Consider the following 17,071-nt stretch of genomic DNA (forward strand, 5'->3'; position numbering starts at 1 on the left):
GGTGCTGGCAGCCTGGGGTGGGTTTCTCGGTGAGGCTGACCACAGGAGGGGTGCCTGTCATTGCGACCTGGTCGCGTAGTGGCCTCTCCTGTCGCGAATGGAACGGCTCTTGCCGCGCGAGAACCCTAGAGGGGTGGACAGGGTCCGGGGAGGTGGGAACCGCCGCCCGCGACCTGACTTCGGGGGAGCTGACGGGGTGTCGCCCTGGCCGCCGGTGACATGTGCAGGCTCCTTGAAGCCAGGCGTGGTGTGTCAACGCGGCTGCCATGTCAGTGGTCCAAGAAGGGGGCTACAGCCCGCATCGCAGCGCGCTGGAGTCCTGCGGTTGGCTGCCTGTCGACCGAGGCATGGTTAGCTTTCTCGCACAAGTGAGCTTCCAGCTGGGAAAATGTTGCTGATCTCACAGTAGTTAAGGAAATGATGTTTACACCTGTTACGGAAAAGGGGGCGTTCATTGGAACTTGAACTTTACACATTTTACTATTTCCTTGCAGTGTTTTCTTGCACTGTATTTTCATAATAGAACAGAATGTTTGGGGGGAAATTATTCAAAAGTCTCAAGTATGCCTATTCAGTAGTTTTTATCCGTCTTGGAAGTGTCGTAAAATTATCAATTCTATTTACACCATTTAATTCAGAGTAATACATACACGAGGTCCTACACATGAATAAGAAAAAAGCGAAGAACCAGTAGGAAATGGGAGAAAGGCATGAACGGTTAAGCTAGAAGAGGAAATGGAAGTGGTAAATAAACATGAAAAGTTACTCAACCTCCATAAACGTAAGAGATGCGGATTAAAACGAGGAGCTAGCTGGTTTTTGCCCATCAGATTAGTAAATATAATACAAAACACAAGGATACAGTTCTGGTTAGTTAAGGAGTAGAAAAAAAAGGCTTAGTGAGAGTGTAAATTGCTGTAACTTATTGGTAGTATCTACTAAAATTTAAATTGTGCACACTCTTTGATTGATCAGTTCTATTTCTGAGAATCTACCCTAAGAAAATAAAAGCACTCTTAATGCAGAGATAGATCCAGCCTGGGCAACAAGAGCGAAACTCTGTCTCGAAAAAAAAAAAAAAAGTGCATTTTGAAAGAACAACTCTTCCTTGGAGGAAATGGTTGAATAGGGTACGTTCATATTATGGAATAATATTGAGACATTAAGAAGAAGGAAGTATGTCACTGGAAGCCTATCCAGAATATATTTCCAAAACAAAAAAAATTGCAAGTTGTAGAATAATATGTATAGTATCATCCCATGTTTTTTTTTTTAAAGAAAAAAAAATGCCTCAGCTCAGAAAAAAGTGGAACGAAGATTATCTCATGGGGTTAGGCTGGAGGGGTGGTGGAACCATCAGGTCTTACTTTATGTACTTTAAATCATTGCAAAGAGTCTTGTATTCGTTTCTAAATAGCAATAAAGATCACTTGATGGAAAAAAGTTGAAGTATCAACCATCAAAATAAAATTACCAGTAAATAAACTCTAATAAGTATCTTACATTTTCTCTCATTATGAATTTAATGTATCATTGATAAGTTTTACCAAATATCTCATTCTGTGAATACTTTACATATGTTATCTCTGTACTCCTTCCTATTTCCCAATGAATGTGATCCACATTTTGCAAATGAGGAAGTTGAGACCCAAGGTTGACTTGTTCAGCCGCAGAGCTAGTGATTGGTAGAGCCAGTATTCAAACCCAAGCCTGTCTGATCCTAGAGCCAGGCTCTCTCCAGTGTGTTGCACGTTCATTAGACTTGGAAGAGAGGTATCAAGTCTGTTAAGAACCACAAGAATCTTATTTGACTATCACTACCCTTTCTCCATTTTTTATTAAAAACTTATTTGTAAAAGAGTCATTGAATAAATCATTTTTGACCAAAATTAGTTTTTAACTGGAAAAGTTCAACCAAATTGGCTTGAAATTTCAGCTCAAATTTTGAGATCATTTATGAAAGTGAAATTACAATTATTTAGGCTTGTTAGATTGCTCTACCCTTGAGTAAGGGTAGGGTAAGAATCTAGAGCTATAAACGACAAATACACAATTATATGACTGCTTTCTCTGGGAATTTTCAGAAAACTGAACTTTGATTCATTAGATTTACCTGTACATTTTTTTAAGCCCAAATAATGATTCATGATAAAAAGCAGAAAATGCCCCACCCCTTTCCCTCCCCACCAACAAACCAAACAGATGATAAAGACTGGAATTGTCATGAATAGTAAGCAATTGCTCAATAACTTATACTTTGTGGAATTACTTAGCTGGTTATATGTAGTCTTATCCTTCATGGAATAAGCTTTTTGGTTTTTAAAATTTTGCAACAGGATATTTTGTTAATGTTATGTTTTCATTAAAGAATGAAGTAGAAAACAATCCAGTTTCTGTAGCACATGGGCAGGAGACGTAACTTTAGAAAAAGCCGACTTGGACTGGCATGATGGCTCATGCCTGTAATCCCAGCACTTTGGGAGGCTGAGGTGGGCGAATCACCTGAGGTCAGGAGTTCAAGACCAGCCTGACCAACATGGAGAAACCCCTTCTCTACTAAAAATACAAAATTAGCCAGGTGTGGTGGCGCATGCCAGTAATCCCAGCTACTCAGGAGGCTGAGGCAGGAAGAATCGCTTGAACCCGGAGGCGAAGGTTGCAGTGAGCCGAGATCGTGCCATTGCACTCCAGCCCGGGCAACAAGAGCAAAACTCTGTCTCAAAAAAAGAGAAAAAGCTGACTTAGAGAAATTACTGAAGAGTGGTGTAATTTTTTAACTGGGTCTGATTTCCAATACATTTTAATCCAGTTTTCGAATAGATAAAACATTATAGAAACTTTTTTTTCTGTTCAATATAGTAATTATTATACCATTCTGTATTTAAATGTGACTTTGTTAGGCTTCTATGTGTAAGTCAGAGAGAGCAATGATATTAAATAGCTCCACTTTGAAATATGTGTTCTAAAATTTGCTCATCATATGCTGCATAAATGTAAGGATTCTCCTTGTATGCAATCATGATTTACTTATAATCTTGAAAATTGAATGCTTGTAAAGTTGAGTTAGCAAGTTAAAGCTTATGTCATTTGTAATATACATGTCTAGGCACTACCATTGCCAATTATAGGAATTTCTACTTCTTGGTAATAATCTCGTATTCCATTTCAGGGAAAGAAAAAAAAAAAGAACTTCCATCTTCCATTCATTGATATGAATTCCTGAAAGGGACATTTTAAACTTTTTTTTTTTCTGCTTAGGACAGGATAAGAGTCTAGAGCTGTAAACCACAAATATAAAAATTATATATATATAAACATATATATGTAAATTTACAAAGAACTAGTGCTTTAGCAAAGTGATGGTAAGGTCCTTTTTTAAATAATGAAGTGTTTTTAAATGATTATTATTCATATGTTGTCAGGACTTAATTTGTTCACAAGTTTGAGTGTACTTGATTTTGCTGGTCTTCATAGTCAGGATCTGGAACTGAGGTCTTTTCTGTTTGCTAGCTCTGTTATTACCAGTATTTCATAATCTGTGATTATAGTTTTAAAAATGACAGTTGCAGTATAACAGGAGGCAAATAAAAATATAGTTAGCAATTTCTTTAACACTTTTTTCAATTCTTGCCATCAGTGATTGGAACTTTGGTAAAAGAAAAGTTAATAGGCTGGGCGTGGTGACTCACACCTGTAATCCCAGCACTTTGGGAGGCTGAGGCGGGTGGATCACCTGAGGTCAGGAGTTCGAGACCAGCCCAGCCAACATGGTAAAACCCTGTCTCTACTGAAAATGCAAAAATTAGCCAGGCATGGTGGCTGACGCCTGTAATCCCAGCTACTCGGGAGGCTGAGGCAGGAGAATCGTTTGAACCTGAGAGGTGAAGGTTGCAGTGAGCCGAGATCGTGCCACTGCACTCTAGCCTAGGTGTGACAGAGTGAGACCCTGTTTCAAAAAAAAAAAAAAAAAAAAGTTAATAAAAAATTGTTAAGCTGTGTTTTCCTTTGCTAATTATTTGGCCTTGTCTAGTCATACCAATAACTTGTACTTTTTCCTGTAGTCCTCAAGTCCCTGAACTTGAGAGTGCTTAATTGAAAGGCTGCTTCCTCAGTCGCAAGCTTACAGGTTTTGATTTAGTAAAATTCTGGTGTAGTGATCAGACATCTCCATTTAAAAAAATGGTTACGGAGATTTTGTGAAACAGAATTCGCCAAAACGCACAACTCTCTTTTTGAGCATTAGTTTTCTCATTTTTGAAGTGAATAATATTTATTTGATTTTTGACAGTTTTTTTTAGAGTAGAGCACATCATAAAAAGTATCTTTTGAAAATGTGACAAACATATTAATAAATATGTACTTAAACTAGGCATTAGTGGTTTATTCAATGTAAGTTCAAAGGCAGAGGCTTCATAAAGCGTTGTTATTTCATGTCACTACACACCCGTGTACCTCTCTCTTAGTAGAACATATAGGGGAAGCAATAAATGGCAATAATAATGGTTCTTTTTAAGGGCTGTCCAGCAAAACCCCTCCTTCAAGACAGATATGTTAAATAATTGTGTTAAGAGGTCATTGTTTTTCTGCATCAGATTTCCTTCTCTGATGATGGCATCTATCATTCATCAGTTTTCTTAGGAAAAATTATAAGATGAATTGTACATAAATTACTAGTAATCATTAAAATTTGGCTCAGCTCTGTGTGGTGAGTTCATGAAAGCTTGTCTGCTAACTGTTGTAGTTTCTGATTCTGTTTATGACCCTTTCTACCTAAATTTTTCTTTTGTTTTTATTGGTATATTTTTTTTATGAGGAAAAATTAACTTTTTGAAAGATAATAAATAGAATATACTTACCTTTTTTTTTTTTTTCCATTTCTGCTCTTTTAAAATTAGGAATCAAGTACTGGAAATGTTTGATCATGCTTATGGTAACTATATGGTAAGTAGGAAGCTTATTTTTACCTACCATTTATGTGAGTTGATTATTATGTGAGCACAGTCAACTGGGAATTTTGAAACCTACAATACAATTACATTTTTTAAAAGGAAGTTTTTAAAAAACAGGACAAAAATAGTCTTTCTGGTAGTAGTTTTTAGGGAACCAGTTTATTGAACAGATAAGAATAAATTGAAATTAGATTATGAAACTTCGTTATTTAAATAGCTTCCTTGGATGCCATCAACAATTATCACTGAGTGCTTTATATAGCTAGATATTGTGGATATATACATGAAGAAGATGTTGTCTCTGGTCTTAAGGGAAATTATTATCTTAATTAAAAAAAAATTTACAATATTTATACACTGAAGAAAACCATTGCTTAAAAGAGAAACTATTACTTAGCCTCTGTCCTAATTGTATCCTCATGGACTCTGCACTGAATATATTTTGCTTTCTAGTTTGCTGATTCATATTATTTAAAAATGTTTTAGGGCTCACTTAAGATTGAATAGCAGTTTCAGTTTTACAAGATGAAAAGTTCTGGAGATCTGTTGTGCAACAATGTAGATGAAATAGCTAGCAAATTCTGGAATTCAAAAAAAATTTTGCACATAAATTGTAATTTAAAAAGAGTTTAATCATATTATCCTGAAAATTATCTCTTATAACCTTGTTTTTACATTTTAAAATATGTCAGCAGATTTTCTTCTATGATTACAACCTATAAAATGTAGTTGGGAAAGTTTGGCAGAGGACTAGCTTTAGTTCTGCTTGAAATATTTTTCAACTGATTCTGTGAATCCATTTTTTATCATATATTAACCAAATATCTTCATATACCAACATCATTGTTATCTATGAACATCTAAATCTATATAATTTATGCATTTTTAGTTTTAAAACATGTTTTATATTTGACAATCCTCATTCTCTTTTATATTGTAAATTTGGAGAGAGCATATTTTGAGTTCTTAATGTTTTTAGGATATGATTTTTTTTGGATATATTTCAACATTAAAAACACAGTTTCAAATTTATTTCTCAAGACCTCAGTCATTCCCTTAATGTTCTTTTTTTTTTGAGACAGAGTCTCGCTCTGTCGCCCAGGCTGAGGAGTGTGGTGGCACTATCTTAGCTCACTGCAGCCACCACCTCCCAGGTTCAAGTGATTCTCCTGCCTCAGCCTCCTGAGTAGCTGGGATTACAGGTGTGTGCCACCATGCCTGGCTAATTTTTGTATTTTTGGTAGAGATGGGGTTTCACCATGTTGGCCAGGCTGGTCTCGAACTTCTGACTTCAAGTGATCTGCCTATCTTGGCCTCCTAAAGTGTTGGGATTATAGGTGTGAGCCATTACACCCGTTCTGTTTTTTAATTAATTTTTTTTTGTCACCCATATGTCAACCCTTATTTCTTTCAAAATCATTTATCCCTGGTTAATTCAGTTTGGGCAAAGCATAATTTAACAAGTCTAGGCTGATGATTTTGAGATGGCCAAGTGGATCCATCCTATACCCTCAGACCTTAGCCATCTCATAAATGCATACTCATGAATGCAGTTCCAAAGTTAAATAAAATAGCATATTTAAATAAAATAGCATTGTGAGAAAATGAATAAGTTCAGTTTCTCACAATGAATAGGATCATCTCTTTATAAAGCATGGTATCTTTAATATCTTGTTCTTTTTAGGTAGAACAGTTATATCAATGGCAGAAAGTTATATCAATACATTTTTTCTAAGTATAGAGTACACTTAGTAGGTTTGTGACAGTGCAGGTACTGAGGGCAGCTTTCAGAGGACTTTCTGGCCTGTGCCTATTGGGACCTAACTGAGTAACTTTCTGCTACAATTAACTACTTACAAGATTTAAGAGAGAGGGATTTCAGCTTCGAAGACTGGGAACTCCTGAAAGTAACATTGTCTTCTGTATTTCCAGTGGGGCCATACATGTCCACTGTAATATGTATTTTAAAATGTTCAACTATTTTACAATATGAGTGACTCTTGCTGTGTACTTCTTCTATATTCAATCTGTGTGAGGTCTGTAACCCAAGATTTAGTCTAGAATTTACACTTCCTCTTTTCAAGTTCTCAACTAATATGACACAGTTCTAAAATATTAAAGAGAATACAGTTGCCTTGTATTTGTCATTTGAAGTCAGTTGGAAATTTTTTTCCCGTCACTACACTCAGAAATACTTTTAGCTTTCTGTAGGGTAAAAGTGTATAGGTTTTGGAGTTAGAAGGGCTTGAGTTCAAATCCTGTCTCAGCTATTTACAGGTTGGACCCTAAACAGGTTATTTAACCCATCTGAGGAGTGTCTTTCTATGTAAAATGAGAATAATTGCAAAGAGTTATTGTAGACTATAGATTTTTTTTTAAAGAACAGGAACCAATTTCTTCAATTTTTAATACATTCACCTTTTTTATATGTCTTCTGCCTGGTACATAAATGCTTAGCAAATTTTTTTGAAAGAACTGAATTGACTTCTTGCGAAGATGAAGTAAAATAATGTGTATTTTTTTGCATTTGATCATTGTGATATATCTTTGTGTTTTAAATGCAAAGAAATAATAAACTTAATTAAAAATACAAGTTTAAGGTGAATTTCAGGGCCTGTAAGTCGTTTACTTTTTTGTAGTCAGTTGCCTACTATCCTAAAATATAAAATGCCTGGTACATGGCAGGCTTTTAATAAATGTTGAAAGTTTTTCCTCATTTCTCACTAGTTCTTTCTAATACTACTCTCCAGTCTGCTCTACAGTAGAACAATTCGTTTAACCTTCTTGCTTCCCAGGAAAGCAGTGGTGTTTTCCAAAGATAAGCAATATAGTATTATTAAGAGCAAGAACTCTGGACTTGAACAGGACACCCTGAGATGGCTCTGCCACCTCTCATCTGGGTTACAATGGGAAAGTTACCTAGTCTTCCTGAGCCTGTTTCTTCATCTCTGCAAAATGAAGACAATGGTCTGCCTGCCTCACAATGTTGTTAGAAAGATTAAGCAAGTTAATTTAATGAAAGTGCTTAGAACTGATGTCTGGCAAATAGGAAGCATGATGTAAGAATTTACTACTGCTACTGATAACGACTACTACTATCATTATTATTTATTTCCTGCCTAAATTGAAATTGCCCTCCTAAAATCCGCTTAGCCTGTAACTCAGAACTTGTTCTCCAGATAGTACATAGAACTTGCTTAAAGCGCAACGTTCTTTCCTGTTCTTGGCATATGCCCTTTGCATATTATTCTATTAATGCAATAGAAGGTTCTATTAATGCTATTTCTTAATGAAAATGTCCTGCCAGCTTTAGGTAGATTACTACATCTCTGCCATCTCTGGACTTAAATCTAGGGGTTTTTGGGTTTTTAACACTTATTGGCATAACTATTAATATTATAACGACTACATTTGACAAATCTCTAGCCCCAGTCAGGCTGCAGTTTACCCACAGTGAATTGCACAGATGGCTTTCTTGTTTACCAAATAACATGAATTTGATGTTTATCTTAACAGTTCTTGTGTGACCTTATTTAACCCCAGGCCACAGTCACTTTAGGGCTTCTGTTAGCATATTTTGAGTATTTGTGTTCAGTTTAGTTTGCAGATTAATTTGGGTGACAAAATGACATGTATTTGGGCCATCCAAATGTAGAACCTTTTTGGAGCTCCCAGTGTTTTTCCTGTCTGTGTTAGACAACTCAAACTGTTACAAGCAAAAACTATATTCTGGTAAGAGCCGTAAACATTAAAAATAAGCTTGGATAGAGTTGGTAAGCACAGTTTCCTTTAGTAGAATCATACCTAATAACCACTATTAAGCTTGATTTTGTGAAAGCAACAGAATAGTCTTTATTAATCAAACCAAAGGAACTGTTTTAAAGTGAACTTCCTGTGCATTTCTAGATATATGTACATTTTTTTTGGAATGCCTCTCCCCTACCCCCCAATGTTTAAAAAAAATTTTTATTGTTGTAAAATATACATAATATGAAATTTACCATTTTAACCATTTAAGTTTACAGTTTTGTGGCATTAAGTACATTCATATTGTTGTGCATTCATCTCTAGAAATTTTTTCATCTTCCCAGTCTGAAATTCTGTACTCAGTGTTTCTCTTTAATGGTTCATTCATCAGAAACAGTAATTCTGTAAACAAAGTATTTTAGGCATGGTGCTAATGGGAGTGAGGGAGATATAAATTTATATTTACCTCTTTTTGTGGAGACTGTTGTGGGACTATCATCTATGAGTCATTGTTCCTTGGCCTTTGCTTTCAAAACATCCTAAAACCCTACCAAAATTACACAAGAAATTCTATAGTATCCTCTCAAAACATTTTGTAATCACACTCTGATACTCTACATAGAATTTTAATTCAGTAGAACCAGATCGTTCAGCTAATTCATCTTTTTTAGATATAATTTACAGACAATAAAATTTCAAATTAAGTGCACAGTTGTTTTTTGACAATTGTATACAGTTGTTTAACCACCATCACAGTCATGATACAGAACATTTTCATCACCCCAAAAATTTAACTCATAGTTATTTGCAGTAAATTCCTTCTCCTCACCTCTGTCCCCTAGCAACCTTGATTTGTGTTTTGTCACTATACCTTTCTCTTTCCTAGGATTTCGTATAAATGGCATCATACAGTACATAGTCTTTTGATTTACTTTCTTTCATTTAGCATGATGCTTTTGAGATTTATCCATGTTGTTGGAGATATATTGTAATTCCTATTTATTGCTCAGTAGTGTTAGTAGATTTGATAGAACACAATGTTGGAGATATATTGTAATTCTTATTTATTACTCAGTAGTATTAGTTGATTTGATAGAACATAATTTCTTTGTCCATTCACCATTTAATGAGTATTTGACTTATTTTTGGTCTTTGGTTATTATTGTATTAATAAAGCTGCTGTCAACCTGTGAGTGCAAGTTTTTATTTGGGCATACATTTTCATATATTTCCCACCTAGGAATAGGATTACTAGGTCATATGGTAAGTGTAAGTGTAACTTAATAAGAAATGCCAATCTTTTCTAAAATGGCTATAATATTTTGCATTTCCCACCGGCAGTGTATGAGTTTTAATTATTCTGTGCCCTTCCACTTGGTATTTCCAGTCTTACTAATTTCAGCCATTCTGTTGGGTGTATAGTGGTAGTTCATTGTGATTTTAATTTGATTTTTCCTGATGATTAATGACGTTGAAAATTTTCCCATATGCTTATTTGCTATTCATATATATATATATATATATTTGTCATTTGTTCTGTTATTACTGAGTTATAAAAGTTAATATGTTCTGGATATTAGTCCCTTATAAAATATATGCTTTAGATATATTTTCTCCCAGTCTGTGCTTTACATTTTAATTTTCTTAACAGGAACTTTTGAAGCACAAATACTTTAAATTATGATGAAGTCCAGTTTATTATTTTTCTCTTATGATTCATGCCTTTTATAGCCTACCTAAAAAATATTTGCCTAGCCCAATGTCACAAATTTTTTCTTGTTTTTTTTTTCCTAGATGTTCTATAATTTTAGCTTGCTCATTAGATCTATAACCGATTTTGAGTTAATTTTTATATATGATGTGAGGTAAAGGTGGATTTATATATTTTTTTAATGTGGCTGTCTAGTTATTCCAGCACCATTTGTTGAAAATAATATCCTTTCCCTACTGAATTATTTTGAAATATGTGTAAAAAAATTGGTTTATCATATATACATGTGTGTGTTTCTAGACTCTGTATTTTGTTTTGTTGATCTATCTACCCTTATACAAATATCACATTGTCCTGATTATTGTAGTTTAATAGTGGGTCCTGAACTCAGACAGTTTAAGTCTTTCAGCTTTGTTGTTCTTTTTTAAAATTGCTGAAGTTACCAGATCTAGGAGAAAGAGTCAGTTTTTGATGCTGCTTTGACTTGAGTGGTTTAGAGCAGAAGTCTGTTACCTCAAAGCCCTAGTAAATTTAGAGTCTGATATGGAGGGTCTATTATGATTTGTTTTATTTTATTTTATTTTTGCTCTTTCAGCTAGGCACATGTCCTACTTAATTTATATAGGACTCTCTTATCATCTGAGTTTTATTTCTGAGTGATAATTATTAAATGTTTCTCATGGCTCTGAGTCATATCAGTACGAATTACTTATCCCTCAACAATAAACTGTGAAGAGAGAGGAGGTATTACTGTGCCTCAAAAAGCCAGGATGTTTGAAGCTCGATAAGGCTGTTAATTTGCCACGTATGCATTGCTCTGAATTTGTGCAAACTGTCTGTAGTTTGCTTTGTGGTTAACCCAAAGAAAAAGGTGTGGTTGTATTTTTATTCTTAATCTTGAAACAAAGAGACAAAGTATTTTTACACCTGGTTTGAAACTCCCTTATTTGATTATTCTGGGTTGCAATTGCTATTAATATTTTTATTATCTAGATTGATTTCAGGATTTGAATTTAATATTTAATTTAGAGTTTGAATTTATATTAATTTCAGACAGAGGTGTGTGTGTGTGTGTGTGTTACAAAACCCTAAAAAACAGCAGTATGAAGTTTTCTATGCAGTGTTTAAAATAGTTAGGAACTGTTTACAACCTAATTAACATTTGAATGATGTTTTACAAAGATTCTTTCAAAATACGTTAGGAACTTTAAAAAATTTTTGTAGTTCTTCTAAGTGTTGTTTATATGTGTTAAATATAAAACTATAAAGCAATAAAAATGTACATTCTGGGAAATCAGTTCTGTTGGAATTGACACATAAAAGAGTAGTCAGGAATTTGACACATGAAAAGATACATGTAAAAGTAATTAGGGGCTGGGAGTGGTGGCTCACGCCTGTAATCCCAGCACTTTGGGAGGCCGAGGCAGGTGGATCACCTGAGGTCAGGAGTTCAAAACCAGCCTGGCCAACATGGTGAAACCCCGTCTCTTCAAAAAGACAAAATTAGCCGGGTGTGGTGGCACACCTGTAATCCCAACTACTCTTGAGGCTGAGGCAGGAGACTTGTTGCACCTGGGAGGCAGAGGTTGCAGTGAGCTGAGATTGTACCACCACACTCCAGCCTGGGTGAAAGAGTGAGACTCCGTTTCAAAAAAAGTAATTAGGAATTTATGCTGAAATATTATATATAGTATTAAAATTACATGGTATTGAACTCAGAATTTAGTAGCTGTATGTGGATTCTGATGCTATCAAAACATGTGTTGCCTAGAATCCTCTACCCAGGAATGGATCATTACAGAGCACTCAATTTTCTAAATGTCTGAAAGGTTGCCATCTTCAATGCAAAGTATTCTTTAGCCTGCTTTAAAAGTTCCCCCCCGCCCTTCCTGTGTGTATTTTTTCCTTCCCTTTCCTATGTGTTTAGTGTTCCTGGCCACTAGTCTGTATTTCTGCTGCTAATTTGCTATGAGTTTAGAATCTAAATAAGTTGACTGAGAGGCAGTAGGAGAGAGTTGGACATGGAATCAGGAGTTTTTTTGCTGAATTTCAAGAATTAAGAATCGTATGGAAATTCACATAATAAAAACAAGTCATATACAAGATACAAAAGACCACTCTAGTCTTAGAAACTTTGCCATAGCAACACCCAGCAAATGCAGGAAGAGTATAGAACTGTATCTTCAAACTTCTGAAGGAAAAAAAACTGTTCCAGCCATTTTATAACCATTCAAATTTTTCTTCCAATAAGGCAAAAGACAGCCTAACCCAGGAATATCAGAGAACTACAATACCCATGATACTCTTATTTTAAAACAAATAAGCAATAAAATACCTGAGTATATCAGGCAATCAAGAGATGAACAAAGTAAAAACTAGGAAATTGGAGAAGCCTTAGAAAAATGCTGTGCATCAACTCCACTTGAGTTCTAACACTAGCAACTTGGGGAATTACGGTTCCAGGCCAGAATGTAGATGTTATAAACCTTCAAAGTCTTTGTCAAAGCATCAAAACTTTTCTTTCTGATGGTTATAAATATAAGAGAAATGAAAAAAATAGCAAAACTGTTATTTACTATATGGTAATTAAAAATATTAGAAACATTGAAATTTAAAGTGCTTTCATTTTATTTTTTATTTTTTATTTTTATTTTTTTTGAGACGGAGTCTCACTCTTGTTGCCCAGGCTGGAGTGCAATGGCGAGATCTCAGTGCACTGCAGCCTCTGCCTCCCAGGTTCAAGCAATTCTCCTGCCTCAGCCTCCCAAGTGGCTGGGATTACAGATGCCTGCCACCACACCCAGCTAATTTTTTGTATTTTTAGTAGAGATGGGGTTTCACCATGTTGGTCAGGCTAGTCTCGAGCTCCTGACTTCAGGTGACTCACCCACCTTGGCCTCCCAAAGTGCTGGGATTACAGGCGTGAGCCACCGCACCTGGCCTTATTATTATTATTTTTTAAACAAAAAACTCATTAAGAGTAGTTTAAACAGTGCTTGCCTTGCTGCCTTCTCGTTGTATAACTTCAGTTACAGAGGAGGCATCTTTTCTGTACTTGGTGAATTGGCATACTCCTAAATTTGGATCAGCTTCAAATATTTTGTCCTTTGCTCTTTTAGTGTCACGAAATATCTCTGAGGATTTCTTTAATGGGAAGTTTTTTTGTGGGCATAGCTTTTTCTGTGACATCTTCAACCTTTATGTCACCACCACTTTCTTAATGTATGTCAATAACTTGGCCTTTATTGAGTTTCTGTGGCTGCTTATCTGTAGTCTCTTGAATGGAGAAAGTGTCGACATTCCCTTGGTCAGCTAAAATTTGTTGATAACCTCATTTATGTTCAATTCAAATTTCACTTCGTGTTGTCACCTTTTATTTCTTTGCCAAACTCTCATGTTTGTTGGCTAATTCCCCTTTGATTGTTTATTTTTGTAAACTGTTACGTAGGATTATCACGGGGTGACTAGGAGGCAACATACACTCATCTCTGTGTGAACTGAGTAAACAGAGTGATCATTCACTTGACAGACTTTGAAAGAAGTAATGTGATTGATCGCCGATCATGATGAGCATGTTATTTACGTAGTGATTTGTGGACTAAAGAGCTAGCATCAAAGTTTGTGTTTTATGTAATTACAGTTAATATATCATGATAACTGAAATTTGAACCATGTTGTTGGGTGTTTAACGAAATTGTAGTAATTGAAACTTGTGCATAGTGAGACCATACAAAGTGAGACTCCCTCTAATAACATAACTGACAAAAATCCTATATTGAGGGGGAGAATTATGAGTATGTTCATCCTATTATTCTTGGCACAGGGAATTAGTATTACCTAAAGTTGAAACGTACTTAACACGATTCTAACCTCAAAATATTTCTCATAATTATATTTTATTAATTTTAGAGAAATCTTTCAGAAACTGTCCCTTGGTGAAGGAAATATAAAGATCAGCAGGTCTTTATTGTTTTTATTCTTTTCTGTTAAGACCCGTGGCAAGTAGGTAGAAATATTCTAGTCCAGTTTCACAAAAACAACCACCCAACTTAAAGAGCCTAGCCCTGGCTCATGGCCATGTATGCAGGGCCACCAGCATCAACTCCTATGTCCTTTGGGCATTAACATAACTCCCGCTAAAATCTGTCTTTATTCCTAATCCCCATGTTGTGGTCAGTGCAGCTTTATCTTCTATACTCCACCGTTTAATTTTGGTACTTGAAAATTTCTTATTCTCAAGCTCAACTGTGTATTAAAAAATAATTTATAACATTTATTTAGCATTTCATTGTGTTTGTAGTGGGTAGGGAAGGAAGATTCCTCCATGTACTTCATTACCACCTACACCAGAAATGATCTGTCATGGTCATTCTTAAAATAACAAAAATCCCAGTAATCCAAACTATAAAGTACCTATTAATAAATATTAAGAAATATGTGCAACCTATAGGATGAAACTGAATTTATAAAAGAAGATCTGAATTAATACAGTGACCTACTGTATTCTGAGAGGGGAAGACTCAATTGCTAAAGTTATCAATTCTCCCCAAATTCGGTTCTTCCAATTAAAATTTCAGTAAAATTTAAGGAAATGTCAAAGTTCTCCAGAAGAGTAAACTTAATAAAATAATTTTTATATAATAAAATAATGGTTTATTGATTTTAATGATAAAATAATTAAAATTTAATTTTAATTTTTATAATTAATTATTTAAATTATTACTTTTAATTTTAATTAATTAAAATGAATTTTATTAAAATTAAAATAATTTTAATGATAAAATAATTCAAATAATGGTTTTGGAGTAGGAATAGGCAAATAAGTCTGTAGAATGAATAAATACTACAGAAACGTGTTCGTGAAAAGTTTAGAACTAATGAACTCAATATTTCAAGCCACTGGGGAAAGGATGGATTGTTTTAAAAGTAGTATTTAGAAAATTATCTATTTTTGGGGAGCAAATGCAGTTACATTCCTATTTCATATTATAAATGAAAATAGATTCCAGATGGAGTAAATATCTAAATATAAAAAAATTATAACAGTGCTGTTTTCAGAGGCTCAGGGTATCCTTTTAAGCATGCTTGAAAGCCAGAAACCATAAGGTGAAAGCAAGATAAAGTTAAAAGCCAAACAAAAGAGAAAAATGTTTACTGTATGTGACAAACATAATGTATGAGAGTCTCGTTTGGCCAAAAAAAGCAACCAATAGAAAGATGGGCAAAAGATAAACAGACATTTCAAAAAAGAAATAGCAATGGATAATACAAAAAGATGTTTATCCTTATTAGTAATGAATCTTTAGATACCATCTTTTACCTAGGAGATTGGCAAAATGTGAACTATTGATCATTTCCTATGTTAGTGAGAAAGTAATTGAGTGTAGATTGGTGTCCTCAATTTGTAGCATTTACCAAAAATTAGTTATACATACCTTTGACCCTAATGGGTCTATTTTTAGGTATCTGATACATAGAAATACTGGCATATGTTCAAAAGATACATGCACATAGGTGTTTATTGCATCATTGTTTACATAGTAAAAAATTGAAATCAACCTCCATGTTCATCAGTAAAGGGATACTTTGAGGAATGGGCACTGCTAAGGGGATAGACTCTGGAGTCAGGGTACCTGGCTTTGAATTCTGGATCATTTACTAGATGTGTGATCTAGGCTTACTTAACTTCTCTGGGCCTCAGTTTTCTCATCCATGAATTAGAGATAATTGAATCTACTTCAGAGCATTGTGACAATTAAATTAACTGAAATATATAGATAGAATAGCGCTTAGAATATAAGTATTCATTAAATATTAGCTAATGTTATCAGTTTGTAGTTATTAGAATAGAGTACATCTGTAACATTCTAAAAACATGGGAAGAAAACTCCATGATTTAAGTAAACAAATTTTAGAGCAATGTGTGCATATGGCATGAACACCTGTTCGTAAATAAAATTTTAGAATAATATATGTGTATGTATTTGAATGTATGTGGGATAAATCTGGAAGGATAAATGCCAGTCTTATCAGTAGTTAGCTCTAGGAAGTGAGATTGGGGAGGGGAGGGGAAGCAGATTATCAGTTTTTTAAAGAAATTTTTTTGGTATTGTTTGACTTTTTTTCAAGCATGTATTACATTTATAATTAAAGATTTTTTAAAAGATTCCACAGGGTGTAAATTTAGTACAACTTTTGACTAACTTTTATTTTACTTTTTAACTGTGAAAAAGTTATGTTCTCAAAATGATGTGTGCTTTCTCTTATTTTCCTTAGTGACTTATTAAAGTTTTCCTTGCAGGAACATGCTTACCCTGCTGATGAACTCATGCCTTTAACCTGTAGAGGTCGAGTTAGAGGCCAAGAGCCAAGTCGCGGTGACGTTGATGATGCCTTGGGAAAGTGAGTATTAACACGGGGCATGGCATGGCATCTCAGAGTTCTCAAGTCTTAGACTTTTAGAGACAGTTTACATATAATAATATTTCTAGGGATTGGCTAAATTTTAAAGACTGTTTTATGTGTTACATTATGCTCCTTTATTCCCTTCTGTTATCATTTATAAAAGATTAATCAGTTTACATCTTGGATCAGAGAAAAGTTAGTTGTTAAGCTGCATATAACTTAAAATATATGTAACCTTTATGTAACTTTTAAAATGTTT

At 34.5% G+C, this 17,071-nt stretch overlaps 1 protein-coding gene across 9 annotated transcripts in view; it reads left to right on the plus strand.

Moving 5' to 3' along the window:
- Positions 1 to 17,071, plus strand: part of EDEM3 (ER degradation enhancing alpha-mannosidase like protein 3) — a 65,939-nt gene that overhangs the window by 683 nt on the left and 48,185 nt on the right. For 8 of the 9 annotated variants that reach the window (XM_009240132.4, XM_002809696.5, XM_063726174.1 and 5 more), the window contains exons 2-3: positions 4,896 to 4,941; positions 16,709 to 16,809. In XM_009240132.4, coding sequence (XP_009238407.1) covers positions 4,896 to 4,941; positions 16,709 to 16,809 — 147 coding nt within the window. The remainder of the gene's footprint in view (positions 1 to 4,895; positions 4,942 to 16,708; positions 16,810 to 17,071) is intronic. The other variant, XM_063726181.1, reaches the window with a different exon arrangement.

This window comes from Pongo abelii, chromosome 1, assembly GCF_028885655.2.
Source record: "Pongo abelii isolate AG06213 chromosome 1, NHGRI_mPonAbe1-v2.0_pri, whole genome shotgun sequence".
In the NCBI taxonomy this organism is placed as follows: Eukaryota; Metazoa; Chordata; class Mammalia; order Primates; family Hominidae; genus Pongo; species Pongo abelii.